This window comes from Sus scrofa, chromosome 2, assembly GCF_000003025.6.
Source record: "Sus scrofa isolate TJ Tabasco breed Duroc chromosome 2, Sscrofa11.1, whole genome shotgun sequence".
Taxonomy (NCBI): domain Eukaryota; kingdom Metazoa; phylum Chordata; class Mammalia; order Artiodactyla; family Suidae; genus Sus; species Sus scrofa.
The window spans coordinates 13,736,983-13,764,968 of record NC_010444.4 but is presented as its reverse complement, the minus strand read 5'-3'; the positions used below and the strand labels follow the sequence as shown (position 1 = coordinate 13,764,968).

Here is a 27,986-nt window from a genome sequence, read left to right as displayed (position 1 = left end):
GATGTTGACTATCTTTTCATGTGTTTTTGGCCATCCCTATGTCTTCTTTGGAGAATTGTCTGTTTAGATCTTCTGCCCATTTTTGGATGGGGTTGTTTGGTGTTTTGATATTGAGCTGTAAGACATGTTTGTAAATTTTGGAGATGAATTTCTTGTCAGTTGATTTATTTGCAAATATTTTCTCCCATTCTGTGTGTTGTCTTTTCATTTTGTTTAGGGTTTCCTTTGCTGTGCAGAAACTTTGAAGTTTCATTGAGTCCCATTTGTTTATTTTTGTTTTTACTGTCCTTATTCTAAGATGTGGATCTGAGAAGAGGTTGCTGTCATTTATGTCGGAGAGTGTTTGGCCTGTGTTTTCCTCTAAGAGTTTGCTAGTGTCTGGTCTTATATCTAGGTCTTTAATCTATTTGGAGTTTATTTTTGTGTATGGTGTTAGGGAGTGTTCTAATTTCCTTCTTTTCCATGTGGCTGTCCAGTTTTCCCAGCACCACTTGTTGAAGGGGCTGGCTTTTCTCCATTGTATATTCTTGCCTCCTTTGCCATAGAAGAGTTGGCTATAGACGTGTGGGTTTAATTCTGGGCTTTCTCTCCTGTTCCACTGATCTGTAGTTCTGTTTCTGTGCCAATACCATACGGTTCTGAGGACAGATCTTAAGTTTCACTATCTTCATGTGTCTCCTTACAGACACGTTCTTAAATGCAGTGCCTATAAATGCCTTACACAGAGGAATTGGACAGGGGCAGAAATGTTCTTGGGAAAATCATGTGTTAAATAAGAGCAACTTAATATTCATAAAGTAGAAAAATAGAAGGTAGGGGGACAAAGAAAACACATAATTGTCACAAATTTATTTCTTCCTGTCCATGATAGACCCAGTTAAGAACAAATGTTTAAAACGTGATTGCAGAAGAGCTACTTGACATGGTCAATGAGAACAAATTTGTGTTGAGAAACTCTATATTCTTAAGGCCCACCAACCAAACACACCTGGAGGCAAAGCTTAGGAGTCAAAATTGGGCTTCTGCAACACACGCCACAGAAGCTGTGGACAGCTCAGGAAGAAGGCCTGGGGTGGGTCTTTTTACGGGGTATGGGCTTTGGGTTTTGCTGAAGGTTTCCAGGTATGGACCAGGGACCCAGGTACTCCCTCTAGAATATCTCTGTCACAAAGCAGAGATGTTTCAGTAAGCAATGCTCAAGAGGGGGAAGGAAAAAGGTAGGAAAGCTATGTCATTGGCAAGAAAAAGTCTCCGTCCCTTACAAGAGGGAGCTGTTAGCCTTCTTCCCATCGCCTTTTGGGCATGGGAGGTCCAGGGAGAAACATGTTTCTTACTGGCGTTTTGTGACTGTTGACATTGTGTTAGACACATGACAGGCTGATATATTGGGGGAACTGAATTTTATCTTCATATTAACTTGGAACCAGGAAACTAACTTCCTTTTCTCTTTCTTCCATTTTTCCTTTCTTTCTTTTTTTCCTTTTCTTCCTTCCATCCTTTCTTCTTTCCTATTCATGTGTCCATGGGATTATTATAAAAATGCAATTAATGCAAAAGTCAGGAAGAGTACGTAACATATTCTCTGCTTCAAAATCGTAGAGCTGGAATTTAATAATAAAGCTTGAACGTAAACACTAAATTCGTCCACTTAAAACTGAAAATTCTCATTGAAACAAAGCCTAGGGTGAAGACGAAATAAAAACAATATTGCTACATATCTATAAAACAATAATTTGCAAACCATTACATAATCCTCTATAAACTACAGAGGGTTTTCAAATAAAATTTTATAGCTCTATTAATACTAGTGTTAGTAAATAGGGAATAATTATAACAAATTATGTAAGCATACATTTTAAGGCATGAGAAAATAATATGAGGTAAGGATAAGAGAGTAATCATTATTTTTTAAATTAATATTTAAAATCTATTAAGTAACAGAAATAGTAAAATCAAGAACTCATTTTCTGGGGCGAAAGGTAACATCACAATAAAATGGATAAATCACTTGCTGATTGATCAAGAAAAATAATACTGGGGAACAAAAAAATTTGTAAATGAGAGAATACTAAACAATAACAATATCCAAATGTATTAGCAAGTCTGATGGAATGACTGGTTTTCCTAAGGGAATACTGACTGCAAGAAGTTACCACAGGAAAAGTTAAACAACAGGTAATATAGGAGAAATAAAGTTGTGAAAGTGCAACGGTTTTGCCAAAAAGCACCAAGCCCTAGAGTTCTAAACAAATATTAAGAAATAGACAATATCAATAAAGCTTGACCTGTTGGTGACCATGGGAAAAAAACAAATGTTTCAACATAAGTTTTATAAACTAAGCATCAAAGACAGCTCAAAAACTATACTCCACTGCCACACGCAAAGATTAATATATAAATACGTGGTAAAAATATAAACACACACAAAGAAAAAAAACCTCAGCAGCATAGTGAAGAATAATACACCATAATCAGGTTAGTTGTATTATAGGAGCACAGAATAGTTTGATAATAGAAAAATCTATTCATATAATGATGTATGTTTTAATTGTTAAAAGATAAATCATTAAATCATATCCAAAGATACTTAAAAACTATTCCTCAGGTTAAACATTTATTCTTAATTCCAGTGTTTAAACAAAATTTAAAATATTTCAGCCCAAAGACTTGATCCTATTTATACGAAAACACTGACAGCATCCATTTAATCTCAGAAACAAGTAAAAGATGGCCTCGGTCAAAATTGTTCTTAAAATTATTCTGGAGCTACTGATCGAAAGCACTTACATTACAGAAGGCAGTCCAAAAAAAAAAAAAAAAAAAGGAACGAGGCAAAAGGAAGTAAAACTAATTATTTGAAGAGAAGATGACTTTTTTCAGGACATACCCAGGAGAATTAACTGCTATAAACAATAGGGCCAATCATGTGGCTAGAAATAAATGAGAAATTAGAAAAGCAACAAACTGCCATAAGTAGAAAAAATCATTCTTATGTCTATAACATTATAAAAAATAGAAATGAGTTTTAATACCACTAAAATAGCATCCAAAAGCATAAAATATTCTGTGGGCAACAGAACAAAATAGGCATAACCTCTCTATGGTGAAACCTATAAGCATTTCTGAGAATCGTTAATACATCCTATTATAAGCAGAGAAATGCATATCAAAATAGCAGTGAGGTAACCCCTCACACGGGTCAGAATGGCCATCATGAATAAGTCTACAGAGAACGAATGCTGGAGAGCGTGTGGAGAAAAGAGAACTCTCCCATACTGTTGGTGGGCATGTAAATTGATACAACCACTATGGAAAACAGTATAGAGCTTCCTCAGAAAACTGAATATAGAACTACCGTATGATTCAGCCATCCCACTCCTGGGCATGTCTTCAGACAGAACTACAATTCAAAAAGATACATGCACCCCTGTGTTCAGAGCAGCGCTATTCACAATAGCCAAGACATGGAAACAACCATTGGAAGATGAACGGATTAAGAAGATGTGCTACCTATACGCAGTGGAATACTACTCAGTCATAAAAAAGAATGAAACAGGGCCACTTGCAGCTACATGAATGCAACTAGAGATTCCCATACTGAGTGAAGTCAGAAGGAGAAAGACAAATACCACTTGATGTCATTTATGTGTGGAATCTAAAGTATGCACAGATGAACCTATCTATAAAACAGAAACAAATCACAGACAGGGAGAGCTGACATGAGGATGACTGAGGAAGGAGGAAGGAAGTGGGATGGGCGGGGAGCTTGGGGTTGGTAGATGCAAATTATTGCATTTTGCATGGATAAGCCTGGGGTCCTACTGTACAGCACAGGGAACTATGTGCAGTCTCTTGTAGTAGAACCTGATGAGAGATGGTATGAGCAAAAGAATGTGTGTGTTTCACATTTCATAAAATGCTAATGTCCAGAATATTCAAGAAACTCCTGTGCTCAATGGCAAAAAACTAACAAACCAAATTAAAAATGGGCCAAAGATTTGAAAAGACATTTTTCCAAAGAGAGACAGTTGGCTAAAATGTACATAAAAAGATGCTAAATGTCACGAATCATCAGGGAAAGAAAAATCAAAACGACAATAAGATATTGTACTATTTAGTATACCTATTATTAAAAAAAAGCTAAGTTTCAATGAGAATGTAGAAAAATTGAGACTCTTTCTGCGTTGTTGGTGGGAATGTAAAATGGTATCGCCATAGTGAAAAACAGTATAGGGATTTTCAACATTAAAAATAGAATTACCATGTGACCCAGCATTCCACATATGGGTATTGATCTGAAGAAAATGAAAACACTAACTCAAAAGGATCTCTGCACCCCCATATTCATCGCAGCATTATTTACAATAGCTAAGATGTGGAAACAAACCAAGTGTCCATCAAGGGATGAAGGGATAAAGAAAATGTGAACATTATTCAGCCCTAAAAGAGAATGAAACCTTGCCGATTGCAACAACATGGGTAGATTTGGGGTGTGGGGGGCAGTATGCCCAAGTAAAAGAAGTCAGATAAAGACAGATACCACATGATCTCACTTATATGTGAAATCTGAAATAAACAAACAAACAAAACCCGCCAAACTCATAGGCAGAGGCAACAGGTTCTTGGTTGCCAGAGGCAAGGGGTGGAGGGAGGGTGAAATGGGTGAAGGGAGCCAAAAAGGACAAAGTACAAACTGACAGTCAGAAAATAAATAAATAATGGGCATATAATGGACAGCATGGCATCTATAGTTAATAATACTGTATTGCATAGACAAAATCTGCTAGGAGAGTAAATCCTAAAGTTCTTATTCCAGGAAAAACAGTTACGACTATGTATATGGTGACAGATGTTATTTCGAATTACGATGGTCATCCTTTTGCAATATACACAAATCAAACGATTGTGTTGCAGACCTGAAACTAAAATAAGGTTATATATCAATTACACCTCACTAAAAATATCAATAGGACATTTGGATTCACCCCCAAAATATGTTTGTGATAAGGTAGCAGCAGGAATTTTTATATGTCTCTAAATGCACTATTATTAAACTTCTGGATAGAATACCTGGAAATTTAGGAAAAAGCTCTTCAGATGGAAGTGAAAAATCTATCAGTAACTTGTCTTATTCAGGAGTAGACTAAAGAATAAAAATTCCACCTGGGTTAAAATATGCATGTATATTTAAAGCTGATGTCTAAAATAACTCTACAGTGTAACCAATAAATAAGTAAATGTTAAACCTGAGGTTCCATTTTTTACAAAAATAGATGGAGTTCCTGTTGTGGCTCAGTGGTAAAGAAACCGACTAATACCCATGAGGACTCAGGTTCTATCCCTGGCCTCACTCAGTGGGTTAAGGATCCAGCATTGCCCTGAACTGTGGTGTAGGTTAGAGACAGCTCAGATCCCTCGTTTCAGTGGCTGTAGAGTAGGCCAGAGGCTACGGCTCAGATTTGACCCCTAGCCTGGGAGCGACCATATGCCCTAGGTGTGACCGTAGAAAGACAAAAAAATAAAAAGTAGATAATTATTTTTAAATCTTTGAGGTAAAGAAGGTCTTTATAAGTATAACACAAAGTACAAAACAAATTTCTAGCACGAAAATGAAAAGTGTTTGCCTGTCAAAATACACAGTTAACAAGGTAAATAATTAACATTGAGAAATAAATATTTGCAAATTTTATAAGGAAGGGAGAGTTTTTGACACAAGATTTTAATATAAAAGCAAACAAAATATTTTTCAGAGGGCAACATATGTAAACAGGGAAATCTCAGAAAAAGAAATATGAGTGGCTCTTGGACATAGGAAAAGATGCTCAATCTGGTTTATAGGAGAAAGCAAATAAAACTAAAATATATGTCTTTTTCCTATCGCAATGACAAAAATTTAAAAGTATTTTCTTCACAGTGTGTTAGAGAGTATTTGCAGAATAATCACTCTGGATTTGCCAGAAACAACTGAAATTGACAGAGCCTTGTTCCAAAGGACAGTTGGGCAATGTCTACTGTGTTTGCACCCTTTGACCAGGAGGTTTCTCTCCTAAATATCTTTTAATCCTATAGATGTCTTCACACTTATGCACACTAGTCTATTTATCATAAGATTATTTTCAGTAATAATGATCAAAACCGTATAAATGTCCACCAAAACGGAAGACACTTTCCTTACACATAAGAGGCAATGCAGCTGTTCAATAAAATACCATGCAACCCATAAAGCATAAGATTTCTCTTTCCATGTAGATCACCCAGAAAGAATAAGGTAAATGGAAGCTCCAGAAAAAAAAAATGTGTGTGATACACTGTCATTTATATGGGTGAGGAAGAAAGACTATAACATTAGAGTGTTTGTAGATGCAATGCCAGGCTACTCTAGGGGATAGGACTTGTAACAGTGAAATTCCCCGGGGAAGGAAACTAGAAATTGGGAAGCAAGGGATAGAGGGGGAGATGTTGATACTTCTGAGTTTTTAACCACACGGATGGTTTGTTAGACACCTGCCCTGCAAAAAGGGAGGCAGAGAGTATCCACTGTGACTCAGTGGGTTAAGAACCTGACTAAAACCCATGAGGACTCAGGTTCCATCCCTGGCCTCGCTCAGCGGGTTAAGGATCCAGTGTCGCTGTAGCTGCGGTGTAGGTCACAGACTAGTGACCACAGTCACTGGTGTGGCTGTGGCTGTGGCACAGGCTGGCAGCTGCAACTCTGATTCAACCCCTAGCATATGCTGTCCATATGCCACAGGAGGAGCAATAAAAAGAGAAAAAAAAAAAGAAAGACAAGAAGGAAGGCAAGGAGTCAGGATGGATGAAGAGAGGAAGGAAGGGAGGTAGGGAGGAAAGAGGGAAGACAGGGAAGACAGAAAAACAGAGAGGAAGGGAGGGAAGGAAGGAAATTTGTCAATACCAGGGCTGTCCTTAACAGAGAAACCAAGAAGTCCCTAAAGGCAGTAAAACAAAAATACATTTTGTCCCCTCTGCAAACCTGAATTTTATTCAACAGGGAGTAACTAATGAGTGTTATGTTTTTCCAGTTCCATCACAGGCCCTGGGAACCCAGTTTCTCAAGGGATCCATTACTGATCCCTCAGGCCCCAGCTACAGACTCCCTGACTGGGAGGAACCACACAGAGAGTCCTGGGGAGCAGTCAGCCTCGACTTGTTGCAGAAAGAGGATCTGGAGGCAGCACTGGTGTAAGTAAAACAAAGTAAATCCCGTTTTTCAGCATCAGCCATGTGTCCCTGCAGTGTGTACAGGGAGTGGCAGCTGAAAGGGTTGGAATTCTGCGGCCCTTTGCCCCAAGACCGGGAGGAATCCGTTCATCAGTGGTGATGTAATGGAAGTGGAGTGAGGGAACTCGGTGGGGCTGTGTGTGTGCAGGGAAAAGACATGCATGGACAAATAATTGAATGAGTTCATCGATCAATCAATATTTTGTGCCTTTAATGTGTTGCTCCCATGTGTTATTATGGACTTTTGAGAAGCGCTAATTCAATACCCGGTCTTCCGCAGGCAGAGGGACATAAATTAGCTCGCTTGAGCCTCACATCACTGCAAAGCAGGCTTTATATTTTCCTATTCCTCTTGTTTTTAGCTTCCTTTTTAAAATATATACATTCCCAGGAAGTTGCAAGGCACTACAGAGAGACCCCTGTATCTTTCACTCCGTTTTCCCTTAATGAATATATCTTGCATGAATATATTATGACATCAAAGCAGGATTTGTATGTTGGTGTGTGTGACTCTGTATGTGTTCTTTGCTTGGTTGTTTGCTTCTCTTTTTAGGGCCGCACTTCTGCAAACAGAAGTTCCCAGGCTAGAGGTCAAATCAGAGCTGTAGCTGCCAGCCACGGCAACACCAGATCTGAGCCACATCTGTGACCTACACCACAGCTCATGGCAACGCTGGATCCTTAACCCACTGAGGCAGGCCAGGGATCAAACCCCATCCTGTAGATCCTAGTAGGGTTCATTCCCACTGAGCCGCAATGGGAACTCCTGTGTGTCATTTTATCACATGTGTAGATCCATATAAACACCACTGTGATCACGGTACAGACCTACTCTGTCGCAGATGTCAGAGTCCACACAGATCTTCCTTGTACTGCCCCTTGTAGTCACACCACTCCCTCCCCCTACCACCCTGATCCCCGGCATTCACCAATCTGTTCTCCATCTCTGTTACTTGGTCATTTTGAGGATGTTAGATAAAAGGAAACAAACGTATGTGACCTTTCAAGCTTGGCTCTTTTTCACCCAACATAATGCCCTTGAGTTCCATCAAAATTGTTAAGAGTATCAGTAGTCTGTTATTCTTCACTGCTGAGCGCTATGCTAAGTCCTGAGTGGTATGCTAAGTGTATGTTTAGTTTTCTAGGGAAACTGCCAATCTGTTCTCCAGAATGACTGGACCATCTTCCCTTCCCACCAGCCACACTGTGAGAGACTCACACACTTTGCATCCTTACAGGCGTTTGATATTGTCGCTGAGTGTTTTTGAATTTCATCCGTTCTGATGGCTATGTAGTGTTCTCTTTCTCTCATTGTATCCTTCATGTGCATTTCCCTAATGCCTCATGAAGTTGGACGTCTTGTCATGTGTTTGTTTCCCAAGCATAGAGCCCTCTTTGGGGAATTGTCTGTCCATATCCTTTAACCAATTTCTACCTTGTTTTTCAATTTTTGTCTAAGGCGTGGTATACTCAGGTTGAGCTTCATGTCTTCCTCATTGGATATCCAATTGCTCTGGTGCCATTTATCGAAAAGACTCCCCGTCTTCCACTGAACTGCTTTTCCATCTTTATCAAAATCCCGGGGGCTTTGCTGGTGTGGATCTATTTCTCAGTTCTCTGTTATGATCCATCTTTGTGTCTCTCTCCACAATATAACAGTGTGGATTACTCTAACTACAGGACACATCTTGGCATTAGGTGAAGTGGTGCATCCCATTTTCTTCTTTTTCAGAGTTCCTTGGACTAACTACTTTGTCTTTCCCTATAAACTTTAGAATAATCATATCTGTGTCTTTAAAACATCGTGTAGAATTTTGATAGAAACTGCCTTAAACCTTTACATCAATTCGAGAACTAACATTACATTGTATTGAGTCTTCTAATCCATTAACATGGTATGTCTGTCTGTTTCACTTTTCTTTGATTTCGTTCGTCATCGTTTTGTAACTTTGCAGCATGCAAATCGTATACAAGTCATGTTAGACATGCCCTCAAGTGTTTCATTTTTGGAGTGATTGCAAATGATACTGTGTTTTCAGTTCAGTAACCACGTGCCCATTGCTGGTGCAGAAATGCAATTCATTTTCATGTGACCATTTAATATTCTGCAACTTTCCCGATGAACTCCTTACTAATTGAGGAATATTTTGATAGATTCCTACGTATCTTCTGCACAGGCTGTCATGTCATCTGCAAGTAGAACAGTTTCGTTTCTTCCTCTGTGATCTGCATAACTTTGATTCCTTTTCTCCCCTTATTTCCCTAACTAGAACTTGCAGAACACTGCTAAATGGAATTGTTGGTGAGTGGATCTTTGCCTTGTACTCAACACTTACGGGGTGGGCATTCTCTGACCTTTAAGCGTGATGTAAGCTGTAAGTTGTTGTGGATGTTTTTCATCAAGTGGAGAATGTTCCTGCCTATTTCTAGATTTCTGAGATTTGTTATCATAAATAGGTGTTGGATTTGGTCAGACACCTTTGGTTATCAATTTATGTGATACTGTGATTTTTCTCCTTTAGACTATAAATGTGATACATTATATAACTTGCTTTCAAACCAGCCTGTCATCCCTATAATAAATGCCATTTGGACATAGGTAACATACATACATGTGTGTGTGTGTATACATATGACTATAAATCATATGTAATGGTATTATATAAATTCTACATGTTTGTGTGTATTAATTATATTTGCTAATATTTTGTTGAACATTTTTCAAACTATGTTCATGAAAGATTCTGCGTTTGTACTTTTCTTTCTTTGTACGTCTTTATCTAGTTATGTTATCAAGTAATACTAGATTCATAAAGCAAGTCAGGAAGTATTCGTTCCAAATCTGTGTTCCAGAAGAAAATGTGTGGATTTAGTGTTAATTCTTCTTTAAATACTTGGTAAGTTCTCCAGTGATTTTTGAAGGAAACTTTTAATTATTAATTCAATCCTAATGGGTGTAGAGCATCCATTTCATGTTAGATAAGTTATGTGGGTTTGTACTTTTCTAGGAATGTACTCATTTTGTCTAAGCCGCCCAATTTCTGTGGGCAGTGTTCCTGGTGATCTGTTGTTATCTTCTGGATGTCTACTGGGTCTGAAGTGATACCTCTGTTTCATTCATTCCTTATTTTATAATTTGTATCCTCTCTTTTTTTTCAGTGTCAGACCTCCTAAAAATGCATCCACTATATTGGTCTTTCAAAGCCTTTCACAGCCTTTCTGTTGTTTTCCTCTTTTCAATTTGATTGATTTCTGCTCTAAGCTTTATTAGTGTCTTCCTTCTACATGCTCAGGGTTTGATTTGGTCTCTTTCTGCTTTCACGTAGGGGCTCGATATTTGGTTCGAGTTTTTTCTATTTCTATGGTAAGAATTTTAGGGTGGTATTCTCAACACCACTTTGATTGCATTCCATAAATTTTGGTGTATTTGCATTTTCACTCAGCTTAATGTTTTTTCTATTTCCCTCGAGACTTCCTCTCTGACCCATGGATTATTTGGAGATGTGTTGTTCTTATACCCAGTTTTAGAGAGTTTTCTATTTTCCCTCTCCTATTGATCTCTATTTTGGTTATTGATCTCTAGTTTGATTCCATTGTCTTTGGGGAAAACACACTATATGATTTCAATTCTTTGAATTTGATAAAAGAATTTTCATGTCTTAATATATGGTCTAATTTGATAAATACTTTACTGGAGCTGGAAATATATATACATATTCTTTTCTTCTTAGAGAGACTGTTCACCTGATGTCTGTTGGATCATGTTGGCTGAGGATGTTGTTGAGTTTTTCTCTATCCTTGTGATTTCCTGCCTAATTGTTCTATCACGCCTTCAGAGAGGAGTGTTGAAGACGCCAGTTATTATTACGTATTTGTCTGTTTCTCCCTTCAGCTCTAACAGTTTTTGCTTCGTGTATGAGTTGTAGCTCTCCTGTGTGGTGCTCACACCTTAAGGACTGAAATTTCTTCTTGGTAGTTTAACCCTTTCATCATTCCATGGTATCTCTCGTTGTCCTTGGTACTTTTCCTTGCTGTGAAATCCACTCGATATATTAATATAGCCACTCTTGGAGTTCGCATCGTGGCTCAGTGTTTAATGAACCCGACTAACATCCAGGAGAACGTGGGTTTGATCCCTGGCCTCGCTCAGTGGGTTAAGGATGCAGCTTTGCCATGAGCTGTGGTATAGGTCGCAGATGCGGCTGGGATCCAGCATAGCTATTGCTGTGGTGCAGGCCGGTGGTTAGAGCTCCAATTGGACCCCTAGCCTTAGAACCACCATATGCCTCGGGTGCAGCCCTAAAAAGCAACAAATATATATATACGGCCACTCGTTCATTCTGTGGGTTAATGTCTGCATAGTATGTATCTTCATTGTTGTACTTGAAACATACATATATCATTGCATTGACATCCATTACTGCTCCACAGAATAAATAATTTCATCATGTCTTTCTCTCCACTCTGCCACATTCTTACTTGTAATTAACATTTTTAAAACATTAAGAAAGAAGAGGGAGCAAGAGAAAAAATACGGATAAATACAATGACTTTCTTCCCCTTGAGCTTTCTAAGTTGTTTGACCGTACAAGCAAAGAGTTTAACCCATCTAATGTGGTTCTCAGTGTACCCACATTTCACTCAAACTGGTCAAATGTAACACTAGCTGTGCATATATGATGTAAACCTCGAGTAGCCACTGGGAAAGCTATTCAGAGATATGCAGTGAAAACACTATAAATAAATCAAAATGGGAATGTTAAAAAAAATCTCAAGTAGTGTACAGAAAGGCAGGCAAAAAAAAAAAAATGGAGAAACAGAAAAGGAAGACAGGAAACAACCCACCCCCCAAAAAAAGCCAAACATAAGCCTTAACTGACCAATGATTCCATAAAATGTAAATGGTGCTCTATTTTGAAAACAACAAACATCGTCAATTCCCACTTTTAAAATGAAAAAGCAAGTGCAGAAATGCATAAGCTTAAAAACTTTAAAATTCTTTCTAGACTGTGTATTGATCCATGAGATGAATGTGCTATGATCTCCTTAATGGTATTTCCAAATTTTGCTATTAGAAACAGTGTTTCAGAACACCACTAACTTCTAAGTAGTTTTGGGACCCAAGTTACAAAGGAAGGAACTCAGGCTGAAGGTAGTTACATCCTTTGTCTCTAATGTCTGGTAGGACAAGAAGTCAATGCAGACCTGCCACTCTCCTTTCCACTGTCCAATGCTGAGCCTAAAAGAGGCTTCAGAAGCTCTGAGACTCAACATGAGTTAAATGTGTTCAAGTGGCTTGGGAGCTGGCCATTTTCTTCAGAGTTTTCATTTGATTCGCAAATACCTTCATCATAAACGAAGCAAGAAATTTCATACTGAAACAACCCACCCTTAACGTTCGTTTTCTGGGTCCCAGGTGGGTGGTGAGGTTTGTACTCATTTCTTCTACTCTTGAAAAGAGCCCCCATGGTGTCCTATCACTTCATTTGAATTCAGAAGGATTAAGGTCAAGTTGATATGGTAACTGGGATAATAATAATTACCCATCATTCTACATTATGTGGACCCTGGACCAAGTCTAGCTTCCTCTTGGAAGTGCTTATAATACCCAGTGGATGCTTGCATCCAGCCTCCCTCAAAGGGCTGCATTTCAGCTATTTTAATCACAAATTAACCTGAGGAAGGAACTTGCGCTTAAACTTAGGTCCCCACGCCCTCACCAAATGTTAAATTAAAGGGAACAGCTTCATATTCCCTTACAACAAAGGTATTTGACTCTGCTTACTTCTCAAGGTGTTTTAGAGAACCAGAGAAGTCCAGTCAACGACAAGCCTAGTCTGCTACATTCCTACCACGAAAGGCACATTCTCACTGACCATCTCGTGTTTGCATGTACATCGCTCTGCTTAGAGTTACCTATATCAGGATAAAGAATCCTCTGATGATGCACTGAGTATGTGGATTCTTCTGCTATGAGTAAGTTTCTTTCATTACATCGTTTCTAACATGTGCCAATGAAGAAGAATATAACTCTCACAAATCAACCAATTCAGAATACAAATGACACCACATATAGGTAGTGAGTGTGTGTGTGTGTAACGAATGTCGCTGTATGTGTTGTGACGAATGTCAACTAGATGGCAATTCCATGCTCAGGATAGTAGTACAAATTTTCTGAAGCCTTCAAACATATGTAGACGATAAACATATCTCAGAAAGTTTCTTTTCCTAATTTATGCTACTAATTTCAAGACCGAACTAGGATGAAAATAATAAATGGCTGACGCAAAAACTATAGGTTGCTGAAAAGGTACCTAATTATTTGTGTATATTACTTTATAAAAGCACAGATATCTGTTTATGGTGGTGGAAATGGGTTAATATATTTTTTAGAATCAGACATATTAGAAGTCAATCCCCTTCCATGAAATTTTCTTTATTTTGCTAATGAATCTGTGGCTCCCTTACCTCTGTCGATGTGGTGGTTTCTTATCAAGGAAATGCAAAGAACTATTTGGAAAGAAATAAACCTTTTTGTGAGTGTTTGCCATGAAAACCCACTTTTTGAAAAAGGGACATGAAATGTAAGAGCCTTTTTTATTCACCAAGTCACATAGATTTCCCTTTTTTCCTAGTCCTCCTCCTGGTTCCTTCTAGACTCCACGTACTTATGACACAAGGGAATAGCAGTGAAATAACGGAATTCTTTCTTCTGGGATTTGGGGCCCAACACAAGTTTCGCTATGTCCTCTTCCCTGTATTTCTACTCATCTATGTGACCTCCCTGGTGGGTAATATTGGAGTCATCCTACTCATCAAGACAGACTCCAGACTTCAGACACCCATGTACTTTTTCCTACAACATTTGGCCTTTGTTGATCTCTGTTATACCACGGCTATCACTCCCAAGATGCTACAGAACTTCATAGTAGAAAACAAAGCAATATCCTTCAAGGGTTGTGTCATGCAGTTACTGGTTTATGTAACATTTGCCACCAGTGACTGTTACCTCCTGGCTGCGATGGCCGTGGACCGCTATGTGGCCATCTGTAGCCCACTTCACTATCCCATAGTCATGTCTCGAAGAGCCTGCCTCTGGTTGGTAGCTGGTTCGTATGTCATGGGCTCAATGAATGCGTCTGTGCACACGGGTTTTACCTTTTCGCTGTTCTTCTGCAAGGGTAATACCATCAATCACTTTTTCTGTGATGTTCCTCCAATTCTCGCCCTTTCATGCTCCAGCATTGACATCAACGTCATGCTACTTGTTGTCTTTGTGGGATTTAATTTACTGTTCACTGTGTTGGTTGTCATCTTTTCCTACGTGAATATCATCCCTGCCATCCTGAAGATCTCTTCTGCTGCAGGGAGGAAAAAAGCCTTCTCCACGTGTGCCTCCCACCTGACAGCAGTCACCGTTTTCTATGGGCCCCTTTCTTACATGTACTTACAGTCTCATTCGCATAATTCCCAGGAGAATATGAAGGTGGCCTCCGTATTTTATGGCGTTGTGATTCCCATGTTAAACCCCCTGATCTATAGTTTGAGAAATAAGGAGGTAAAAGAAGCTCTAAAGGTGATGTGGAAAAAAAAAATCTTCTAGATTAGGCTCGAATTCTTAAAATTCAGCACATCAAAGCATTCTGGAGAGATGTTTTACCTGGATTTAGTATTTCTGAAATAGGGATCCTGTTCACATCATAAACCAATGCTACTTCTTTCAATAGGTAAGTTCTCAAATGTGGGCAATATAGTGAAAACACCTCGTGGGACTGAAAAATAAACTTGCCAGGAGATTCCGATGGTGCTTGCTTCTGAGACTTGTTTGTAAGTCCACTGATGTTACCACGTCAGGCACAAAGGAATTAAAGAACACGCCCTGCCTAAGAATAGTCAGAGAGATGTCTAACCACACAGGAAGCACTGTAACATCCTTGTTTCGGGCTGACGGCTAATTTCCCTCTTTGCTTTCTCCCTACTTATGGTGTGATTCATCTCTCCACCAGGAGAGATGCATATCCCCACCAGTGCAGAAGCATGAAGGTGAGGAAAGTAATCTTCTCAAAACTGGATTCCCAACATCTAGCTTATTCTTAAAATATTGTAGTGGTTCAATAAGTATTTGTTGGATAAATAGATTGACAAATGGAAAAGGTGGAAAAACAGACGAGAAGTCTAAACACAGCACTCTCACATTAGTTGAAAGTAAAAAACTGCAATCCAGCTCTGCTGTTCCTGGTCGAAAAGTAAAGCAGTCATTGAATGAGATATACAGATGGAAAATAAGCATATGGAAAGATGTTACACATGTGTCATCAGGGCAAATGCAAATGAAAACGAGATACCACTACACTCCTATTAGAATGACCAAAATCCAGAAAGCTGATAGTGCCTAATGCTGATGAAGATGTGGAAACAGCGAGAACTCTCATTCATTGCTGTGGGAATGCAAACGGCTAGAGCCACTTTGCAAGTAAGTCTGGAGGTTTCTTACAAAATTAAACATATTCTTACCATATAATCCAGCAATACCCTTGGTATTTACCCAAAGGAGTTGAAAACTTATGTCCACAAAAACCTACACCAAACATTTATAGCATCTTAATTTATAACTGCCCAAACTTGGAAGTTAACAAAAATGTCCTTCCATAGGTGAATGGGTCAGTAAACCGTGGGTACAACCAGAGAGTGGAATACTTTCAGTGCTACAAAGAGATAAGCTATCATGCCATGAAAAGACATTGGGGAACCTTAAATGCATATTACTAAGTGAAAGAAGACAGTTGTAAAAGCTGGCACTGTATAATTACTTCTATGTGGTATTCTCTGAAGGACAAACTGTGAAAACATCTTTTTAGATCAGTGGTTGCTATAGTTTGAGGTCGTAGGAGGGGTGAATAGGTGGGGCGCAGAGGGTTTTTAGAACATATGTGTATGATACCATAACGATGGATACACATCATTACACATTTGTCTAAACTCATAGCGTGTACAACACCAAGAGTGAACAGTGACATAAACCATGGACTTTGGGTAACTATGATGAGGCAATGTAGGTTTATCAGTTGTAACACATGTACCACTCTTTTGGATGATATTGACATGAGGAGAAGCTATGTAGGTGTGAGCTTTGGGGCAGGGGGGAATATGGGAAATCTCTGCGGCTGCCTCTCAATTTTTCTGTGAACCTAAAACTGCTGTAGAAAAAAAGTCTTAACGGAAAGGGAAGAAGAGTAAAGCAGCATCCATGATTTTACCAAGCTTACCAACAGGAACAGTTGCCTATAACAACATCAAAATAGCACTATTGGAAATAAACACACAGAATGAAATTGTATTTTCTTTTTTTTTTTTTTTTTTTTGTGCGTGTGTGTGTGTGTGTGTCTTTCTGTCTTTTTTAGTACCGCACCCATGGCATGTGGAGGTTCCCGGGCTAGGAGTCTAATCAGAGTTGTAGCCACCAGCCTACGCCAGAGTCACAGCAACGCCAGATCCAAGCCGTGTCTGCGACCTACACCACAGCTCATGGCAACGCCAACTCCGTAATCCACTGAGCGAGGCTAGGGATTGAACCTACAACCTCATGGTTCCTAGTCGGATTCAATAACCACTGAGCCATGACGGGAACTCCCAGAATGAAATTCTAAAGTAAGTCTCTGTCATGGTATTTGCATGTATGGGGTGGGCAGGTGGGAAGGACATGAGTGGTGAGCAGATCCGCTCCCTTGGATCCTTAGTTTCTTGACCTGATCGGTTTCTTAATACACATTTTATGGAATAAATCCGTGAAACCAACTCAGTAAATGAAGCAAACTACCAGGGATGTCTTTATGGAAAACGTTTGTCTCTTTTTGTTACTATGGCTATCTAGGAATTGTTGTTGTTGTTATTGCTAATGTTATTTTCTCCTAGGATTTTGAGGTCAGGAGTGTGTGTGTGAGAGAGAGAGAGAGAGAGAGACAGAAGACACATACAGCTAAGAGCATAGGACAATCATGAGCACTAAGGAGAGTAAGAGCAGAGAGTTGCCGTTTAACCCAGAGGAGGGTGAGCAATCCTTGCAGTGGATGCATGAGTGGTATTGCCATCAGTCCCCACCAGACAGACCACACGTTTCATCAGTTAACCATCAATATTGATATGACTGTTTACACAGATAACTGATTAATGAGGTCAAGGAAAAGGTCAGACTGTTGCCAAGAATATTGGAGCCGGGAAGATAAAAGTCACCCACCACCACAGTGAAAGGGGAGTAAACATGACAGCATCTCAGAAGCATTCCAGGTAGAGTGGAAAAAAGTGGAACGGAGTCACCCTCGAAAACCTAAGCTAAATCACATGATTAGAGGTTTGGACCTTTCAGTTCCATCCCCCAACCTCCATGCAGGGGAGAGGGGCTTGAGATTGAGTTTAGTCACCAGTAGCCAATCAATCAAGCCTATGTAATGAAACCTCCACAAAAACCAAAAGGACTAGTTTCGGAGCACTTCCAGGTTGATGAACATGTGGTGATTCAAGGAGAATGACATTCTGAAGGAAGGCATGGGAGCTCTATGCCCTTTCCCCATACCTTCCCCTATGCATCTCTTCCATCTAGCTGTTCCTGAGTTAAATACTTCTATCATAAACCAGTTATCTGGTAAGAAATAAATGAATAAATAAAAATAGAACCTAGGCTAATACAACAATGGGGTCCTCATTATATCCCTACTTACTCATAAGTCCAAGTCCTAAAAAATACAGATGACAGCAGATGAAAGCCATAGCTTTACTTCTAACATTCTTAGGAAGATTGTGTGCTCACTTAACCTGAGCTGTCATCTCCAGTATCAAGTCATTCAAAAGTCAGTATATAGGACAGAATAACTCATTGTGAGACTAGCCCTAATCCACAACAAAAATAAAATTACATGTTCCTTTATTAAAATCCAATCAATTTCTTGATTGTTTAAAATTTATAATTTATTTAAAATGTATTCTAAAGTATACGTTATCTCTGTGTATTTCCAAATTAATTTTTAGATAAGTTATGTGAATCAAAAAGCAAAAGGAATTAAAGGTTTAGTCACTATCTCCCTATTACTCAAAGGCAGCCACTCTTTTTTTTTTGAATTATTTTATTAAAGTGTAGTTTAAAGTGGTGGAATGTTAGGCTCAAGAGATTGGAGCTAAAGGCAAATATTTATATTCAAATTTTATATTTAGGCACCTTCAACTTTAATATCTGAGGTACTCGATGTTACACAGAACCCCAGCTTCATACATCTTTCCCTGACAAGTTTTGGCCATTCTCTGGTAGGACAAAAAGGGGGAAATTTAAGATTTCCCTCGCATCAACTTTTTATAGGCATGTAATAAAGACAGAGAAGGCAGTACATCACACGTTTTGTAGCAACCTTTAGGTGCTCTTCAGAATTGGCTCTCTGCTGAGGTATCTCCTGCCCTAGGAAGCAGGGTTAGGGGTTCTGTGAGCTATTTTGAGCTATGTAGGCTGTAATGCAACTCTCTAAAAGGAAGTGTAATGGTTCATTTTACATGTCAACTTGACTGAGCTAAGAGGTGCCCAGAAAGGTAGCAGAACATTCTTTCTGGGTGTGTCTGTGATATGTTTTAGGGTACAGGAAAAGTAAGCATGTACTCAGCAGGATACATGAACAGATAGTGTCAGAATGGCTGAGAAGTAGAAAAATAAACATTATCAAATACACAATTATAAAGCATTAATCAATTTGCTACAAGATTTTTCTTCTAACTAGGCAATAATAATAACAGCAAAGTGAAATGTGAAATATAAATGCAGCATATTCCTCAAAGTATGAAGTTATGTGAGAGATCTAAAATCTAAAGTACAGCAGCTAAGTGAGAGGTGCTTTCAAGAGATTTTCATGAAAAAGAAAGGGAAAGGAAAAAGCTACCAGCCCCAAAACCTTTAAGAAACATTCATAGACCTGGTGAAATGATTCACTTCTGCATTGCAATAAACTAATAATCTATCAGGAAAAGTCTTCAAAATCACATTTAAAATTACATCAAAAAGAACAAAATACCTAGGCATAAACTTAATCAAGGAAGTTAAAGACCTATACTCTGAAAATTATAAGACACTAATGAAGGAAATTGAAGATGATACAAAGAAATTGAAAGATAGATCATGCTCTTGGATTGGAAAAATTAATGTTGTTAAAATAACCATGCTACCTAAAGCAATCTACAATTTAATGCAATCCCTATCACAAATACCCATGACATTTTTCACAGAATTAGAGAAGATAGTCCTAGAATGCATGTGGAACTCAAAAAGATCTTGAATTGCCAAAGCAATCTTGGGAAAAAAGAACAAAGCTGGAAGTATAACCCTCCCAGACTTCAGACTGTACTACAAAACTATAGCAATCAAAACAGCATGTTATTGGCACAAAAACAGACACACACGTCAGTGGAACAGAATAGACAACCCAGAAGTAAACCCCTGCACCTATGGCCAATTAATCTACCAAAAAATAGGCAAGAATGTATAATGGATAAAAGACTCTGTCTTCAATAAGTGGTGCAGGAAAACTGTATTGTTACATGTAAAACAATGAGATTAAGACATTTTTCTCACAACATATACAAAAATAAACTCAAAGTGGATTAAAGATCTAAATGTAAGACCTGAAACCACAAAACTAGAAGAGAACTGAGGCAGAATATTCTTTGACATAAATCATAGCAATATTTTTTGAATCTCTCTCCTAAGGCAAAACAAATAAAAGCAAAAACAAGCAAGTTACATCTAATTAAATTTAAAAGCTTTTGCACAACATGGGAAACCACTGATAAGACAAAAAGACAACCTAGGGGATGGAAGAAAATATTTGCAGATGATGTAATCGACAGGGGGCCAGTATCCAAAGTATATAAACAGCTCATACAACTCAAGATCAAAAAAAAAAACCCATTAAAAATTGGGCAGAATACCTGAATAGACATTTTTCGAAAGAAGACATACAGATGGCTAATAGCCACGTGAAAAGATGTTCAACATCACTAATTAGAGATATCACAGTGAGATATCATCTCACACTTAAAGTCTACAAATAACAAATGTTGATGAAGATGTGGGAGAAAGGGGACTTTTGATGGGAATGTAAACTGATGTAGCCACTATGAAAAACTAAGAATAGAACTACCATAAAAGATCCAGAAATTCCACTCCTGGGTATATATCCAAAAAAAAAAAAAAGCAAACAAACAAACAAAAACTAAAAACAAAAGCACTAATTTGAAAGATATACATACCTGAATGTTCATAGAGCCTTGCTCACAATACCTAAGATATGGAAGCAACCCAAGTGTCCATCCATAAATGAGAGAATAAAGAAGATATTACACACACACACACACAGGATTATTACTCAGCCATAAATAAATAATAAAATTTGCCATTTACAATGACATGTATGGACCTGGAGGGTATTATGCTAAGTGTAATAAGTCAGACAGAAAAAGGCAAATAGTGTATGTTTCTACTTATATGTGGGACCTTAAAAATAAAACAAACAATGAATATAACAAGATAGAAACAGCCTTACAGATACAGAGAACAAACTAGTGGTTACCCATCAGGAAAGGGCCGTTGAGAGAGTCAAGATAGGGGAAGGAGATTAAGAGGTACAAACCCAGTAGGTGTAAAGTAAATAGGATACAAGGATGTAATGTACAGTACAGGGAATAAAGCTAATATTTTATAATAACTTTAAATGGAGTATAATTATAAAAATATTGAGTCACTATGTTGTATACCTGAAACTAGTATAATATTGTAAATCAACTATACTTTAACTTTAAAAAAGACTCCTTGTTTTAGGGACCCAAAGTAAGCTGTGTTTTCTTTTACTAGCGGTTGAACACATTCCTACTTGAGACCCTGGTTATGCAATAAGTAATGCCGAATGCCAGTTAAACAGCTGTTGACCATAACTCTCCTTCATATGTTTGTTTGTTAATCAAAGAGCTACAGACTCATTGAATATAGCTTTCTCCTTTCATACTTATTCAGTGAAAGGCTTAACCCTAGCAGACGTTAGCCAAACACAACTTGAAGTCTCTTATTCCACAGAATTTTTTTTACCAGAAATATTTTTATGTCATAAAGTGCAACTGGAAAAAAAGATGATTTTTATTGAGGGATAATTTTTTAAGTATATAAACTTTTAGGAAAAAAAGAAAGAAGGAATCAAGATTAACTTTTTTCTTCAAATAAATAAAAATGGTAAATATGATAATATAAAATATGTTTAAATGGTAGTAGCTCTGTCACACTAGGGAGGGACCATGTGTCCTTAAATTTAATTAGCTTTGGATTTTGTTTTTCAGAAAGTCATCTCTTTCACTAATTATGGTGACAAATATAATTATCTAGACAAAGCATAGGTCCCTGGATGTAAGAAAAAATGCTCCATCACATTCATAACAATGGAGAAAAGGGAATTATTCTACAGCAAGGCGAGTCTAAAAAACCTGCAATAAATAAATAAATAATAAATAAATTTAAATTTTCTTCAGCAGAACATAGTGAATGCTATTTTTTTTTTCATTTCCATCTTAGTCCCTGGAAGCTAGGATTCTCAAGAGAGTGAGTATTGATCCCTTAGGTCCCAACTATAAATTCCCCAGATAGAAGGAACCACACACACAGACACTGTGGGCAGTCAGCCTGTACCAGTTGCAGAAAGACAAGCTGGAGGCAAGCCTGGTGTAAGTTCAACATCCAAATCCCATTTTTCACACCAGCCATGAATCATCCCAGAGTGGGCTGGAAATGGTGAAGCAAAAGGGTTAGAGCCTAAGGTCTCATACGTTTCACCCGCTCCCCCAGAAAACCAGATCAGTTCATCCCTGGTGACCTAACAGAAATGGAGTAAGAAAGTGGAATTAGACTGTGCATTGCCTGGGAAGAATGTGACTGAATGGATATTGTACAATTGGATGAATGAATGAGTCTGTATCTTGTGGCTTTCATGCATTATTTGCACAAGTTATTATGACCTTCGGTGAGTTCCCATTCAATGCCTAGCCCTGTGCTGGCAAGTTTGCAGAAGACACAGCCCTTGAACTTTACATCACTCCCAAGCAGTCTTTACTTCTTTCCCTACCTCTTCTTTTTAAAAAATGTTAAGCTATCTTAACTACCTGCAAGAAAATGAACCCCAAACTCACTCTTTGTCTAATTTAAATGTCACATTTGCAACACGGCATTATGTGTGTATAGGTGCACAGATAACATTTTGAATATTAAATATTCCTGATTATTGCACTAATTGCAAAAATCAAGCTATTTTTCAAAGAAAATAAGTTTATTAGTTTAAAGATTTGTCTCTCTCCTACTCCCGTGCCCACGGATAACCATTAAAACCTTAGTGTGACTCCTTCCTGAGCTTTTCCACACACTGAGAAGGAAAATGCGAAAAAGAGAGTGGGAGTGAAAGAAACTTTTATTTTTAAGAATCCACACTCTATGTATTATTCTGAGACTTGGTATGTTCATTGACAATATGACAAGAGCACCTTTCCATAAAAGTATACATTTATCTCATACTTTTTGGACCATGTATTGACCCATAATATGAATCTACTCTGACTTTATGTAACATTTTTTTTAATTTTTGCATTAATAAACAGTGCTACTACAAAAATCATGACCTTCTAGGTAATTCTGTGATCCTCATTTTATAGAGGACAGAACTGAAGGTGAAAGGAGTTACATCCTTTGTCTCTGTGAGGTGGTAAGACCAAAATTCAAACCGAGGTCTGCCTGTTGCCTTTCCACTGCACATCGTGTGTGTGTGTGTGTGTGTGTGTGTGTGTGTGTGTGTGTGTCCTTGTTTATATGGGACGAATTTATCTATAATATGTCCCATGATGGAAATTCTTAACCATAGGAAGGCATATATTTAATTTTACTACTATTTCCAAATTTGTCTCTAACATGACTGTGGCTAATTTACTTTCCCACCAGAAATATGTGAGTCCCCATGGCTCAACTTTCCCACCAAAACTTTGCATTTTAGATTTAGGAAGGTAAGATTGTATTTCAATGCAATCTGATTACTACTCAATTATCTGATTACTAGTGAGTTGTGTATATTTTTATATCTCTGTTGACCATTTAGGTTTTTTCTTCTATAATAACTCTGTGTACGTCTTTTGTGAGTTTTTCCACTGGGTATTACATGTATACTGGTTACTAATCCCTTACATGTGTATTTGTTACAAACAAAATTACCTGAGTAAATTTCCAGTGAGTATCTAGTCTTTCTTTTTATTTTATAATATTGGTATTCTTAATTTAAATATAGTTCAATTCGGTGTTTTATGATTCTTGCATTCATGTCTTGCTTAAATTTTGTTGTTTTCCTCTCAAAGCTTTACAATATAAGTCTTTAATACATTTGGAATGAATCTTTATAAAATGTAAAGTATAAATACTAATTTTTTTTGGCTGCTCCAGCAGCATGTGGAATTCCCAGGCCAAGGACTGAAACCATGCCACAGCAGCAACCCAAGCTGCTGGAGTGACAGCATTGGATCCTTAACCAGCTGTGCCACAAGGGAACTCCTACAATATTATTTCTAATATGTAAAAGCCCTAATAGCTCCATAGTGTTTATTGGGCTATCTTTCATTGATGTACATGCTACCGTTTTCATACGCCAAGCTTCCAAAGACTTATGCATCTGTTTTTGGTATCTTTTTCTCAGTTCCATTGATCCGTTTCTCCACCCTGACACCACACTGACTTTATTAGTATTACTTTATAAGATGTTTTTATTTCCCATAGGATAGGTTCTCACCTGGTTTCCCTTTAAGATTGTCTTAGCTATTTTTAGCTCTTTTCTCTTCCATGTAAAATTTAAAATAAGTCTGTCAGGGTGAACATAAAATTCTTTTAAGCATTCTATTGGAAGTACATTGAATATGTAGGGGAAAAAACCGAACGTTTACAATATTGAGTTCCTCTTCACGATCTTGGTTTATGCTTCAGTCTTCTTCAAGCATTCGAATAAAGTCTTACTTACTCTATAATGGTCATGAACATTCTTAGATTCACATCTAGGTACTTTTATTCTGGTTCTTATAAATTAAAATTTTTCAAACTCTTTCAAAATTATTGCTGGAGAACAGAAATCCAATTGATTATTAAACTACTATCAAGTAACTTTACTAGGCTAAGAATTTCTCTCTCAGTTCTCTAGGGTTTTCTATAAAGATTTTACATTCCCTAAAAATAATAATAGTTGCGTTCTTCCTTTAAAATCACTTTAGGAGTTCCTGTCGTGGCGCAGTGGTTAACGAATCCCACTAGGAACCATGAGGTTGCGGGTTCGGTCCCTGCCCTTGCTCAGTGGGTTAACGATCCGGCGTTGCCATGAGCTGTGGTGTAGGTTGCAGACGCGGCTCGGATCCCGCGTTGCTGTGGCTCTGGCGTAGGCCGGTGGCTACAGCTCCAATTCGACCCCTAGCCTGGGAACCTCCATATGCCGGGGAGCGGCCCAAAAAATAGCAAAAGACAAAAAAAAAAAATCACTTTACATTTTATTTTATTTGTATGTCCTTTATCCTGTCTAGGACTTCCAGAAAAACGTTGAATACATTCAATCATAACATGCATCCTTGTCTTATTCCTTAATTTACAGGCATTGCTTCTCATGATATATTAGTAACTATAATGTTTACTCCAGCAATATGTTAGATAATCTGTACCACGTTATATGTAGTTCCCAACTATTTCCAGTTGTGATCTGTTCTGTCATGAAAGTTATTGAGTTTTTCCAAATAATTGTGGCTTTCTACTGAGATAATCATGTGACATTTTCCTTTAAAATATTAATATGGCAAATTATATCCATAAAATTTCCAGCATTAAAAAAATACTTTCATTTTGGGATAAATATAACTTAGTCTTGATTACTGGTGGAAAATAATTTTTTCCCTGCTACCGATGTTTCTTTCCTACAAAAGGAGCTCATTTTGTGGAATCATGGCCATCCTGTTCCCTTTCTATTCACTCAGTTCCTAGAAGGGTGCAGTGACATATCTGATTGGTACATCTACATCTGCTCCGCCCTTATCCTCAGAGCAGCCGCATGCTGAAGCCCTTGTCCCCCTGCATCTCAGAGGGGCTTCCCCACAATGTGCAAGAGGCGTGCCCCCGTCACTGCCACCAACACTGGGTAGATAAGCTTGTCTACTCAGGGTGTTCACTGGGCACAAGAACCTGACTAAGAAAGTCTTCCTACAGGTGTCTGAAGGTGACATAAGATCTCTGTATATACACTTTTTTTATTTCTCGACTTGTTCAAATCCAGGGAAAGGAAGAAAATGGCTATTTACTAGACCCTCTTTGAGACCTTAGTAATTGTTTAACACATGATGGATTTGGTTGATGAATGCATGTTTTTAAGCTTTTTGCATCTATATTCATAAAGGAGATTTGTTCCAGAGTTCCCATCACGGCTCAGTGGTTAACGAATCCGACTAGGAACCAGGAGGTTGCGGGTTTGATCTCTGGCCTTCTCAGTGAGTTAACGATCCAGCGTTGCCGTGAGCTGTGGTGTGGAATGCAGACACAGCTAGGATCTCGCATTGCTGTGGCTCTGGAGTAAGCCAGTGGCTACAGCTCGATTAACCCCTAGCCTGGGAACCTCCAAGAAATGCCAAAAAGACAAAAAAAAAAGGGGGTGAGATTTGTTCCAATGTTTTTCTCATATTTGATTATTTTGGCTTCAGTGTTACAGTGATGTGAATTAGAGAATGTTCTTTACTGAGATTTTTAGGAAAATTTATATAATATTAGAATGAATTAGTCCATAAATATTTGGTATAACTTTCCTATAACATAATTGGGCCAAATGTTTGTGAGAGTAAATTTTAAAATAACTAGCAAAACTCTTCAATTAGTTTAAAATAGTTGAATATTTCACATGCAAACACACATACCAATTACTATCACTCTCTATCCAATTAGTCTGCTTTTTTCTGAAAATAAAATTTAGTAAACACAAAGTAACTATTTTCAAATTATATGTGTATATAGAATATTGTGGTTCAAAACATGTACCAGCAACTCAGTATAAGGAAAATAAGTTTTGTTATTACGTTTGACTCTCCTGGGTCAAACGAGCTAAAGGAAGGAATGAACTTTATTTAATTTCTTTAAAAAAAATGAAGTATAAGGCAAAAAAATGATGAATTATTATTTCAAATTTAAGGATTTCTGGTCTGTGAAGAACACCAAACATAAAGTTAATAAATAACAGAATGTGAGAAAATCTTTGTCAAGTCAATATCAAATATTCAAATCTAGATTTTTTTAAAAGAGCAACCCTAAATTAACTCATAGAAACATTGAGAAAAAAATGAAGTCAATTTTTTACAGAAAAATAGAATAGCAAAATTTTAAGAATATTAGACAATGATCAGATTTATTTCTAGTTAGGGAAAGAAAGAAATAAAAATTAGATATCACTTTACACTTATTTTTCTGACCAAAAAATATTAGGAAAACACCAATGTTCACTAGAAAGTGAGGACATGGGAACTCCATACACAATTAGTAGGAGTGTACACTGGCACACTCATTAAGGAAAGTTATCTGGAAAAACTTGTTAAATGTGTGCAAACCCTCAGACTCAAAATTTTTGTCCCTAGTAATATGCCCCAGAAAAGTTTTCACAGTGAGTTATATGTAATGGAAACAAGTTGTAACTAACCTACTATCTATCCATCACTAGGAAAGCACATATAGAAATTAGGATGCATGGACACCATAGAGCAGTGCTACTCAGTGTGGGGTCCATGAACCAGCATCAGGCCTTGGACTCTCTGTTTCCACTCTATGATGAGATAACTCTGAAAGTAACACTGAACATTTCAAAGTATAATAGAACTTTGCTGAGAATTTTTATTGCATTTTGCAAATATTGGTCTACAGCAGATTGGAAATTCCACAACAAAATGTTCCTTTCCCATAGACCCTTTGAGAAACACAATAAAAGATTCTGCCTGGGTATGAGTCTGTGATGGCCAGAGTAGAATTAATAAGGAGACAAAAAGAATAGGATGAGAATATGGAGATAAATTATAGGAAGATAATAGAACTCTGTGGGTAAGTCAAGATTCTCATATACAACAATTTACATTTATGTAAATTACAGTGTATTAATTGAAATGTATAAAGTGTAATTTTAAAGTGAGTTTTTATATGTTCCCTAACCTATATATTTATGAAATGCCAATCATTTTGCACAAGAGAACACAGCTGCTGGTCCATGGCAATTTCCCCACACTGTTTATCAAGTTCTCTAAGTTAGGCAGCAAGCTTCAGCCCCCTGCATGTTTGCTTTTAAGATCCAAGTTAATTATGTCATAGAAAGTATCTTGAGTCCACTACAGTACCACATTTTATACCATTTTTAGATCGAAAATTAATTAGAAAATCACAATGGTCTTAGCATTCTTTTTTTTTTTTTTTCCTTAGTGCGGCGTGTGGCATATAGAAGTTCCCAGGCTAGGGGTCCAATCAGAGCTGCAGCTGCCGAGCTATGCCACAGTGACAGCAAAGCCAGATCTGAGCCGCATCTGCAACCTAACACTGCAGCTTGCAGCAATGCCAGATCCTTAACCCACACAGCAAGGCGGGGGATTGAACCCATATCCTCATGGGTATTAGTCAGGTTCTTAACCTGCTGAGACACAATGGAAAC

The 27,986-nt window shown here is 37.8% G+C and overlaps 1 protein-coding gene across 1 annotated transcript; it reads left to right on the top strand.

The window, feature by feature from the left end:
- Positions 13,910 to 14,842, top strand: LOC110259549 (olfactory receptor 5AK2-like). The gene has a single exon (XM_021085042.1). It carries the CDS (start codon positions 13,910 to 13,912, stop codon positions 14,840 to 14,842), a length of 933 nt encoding a protein of 310 aa, XP_020940701.1.

Excerpts from the sequence above, each read along its gene's own strand:
- LOC110259549 (XM_021085042.1), top strand. The coding sequence starts at position 13,910 with ATGACACAAGGGAATAGCAGTGAAATAACGGAATTCTTTCTTCTGGGA.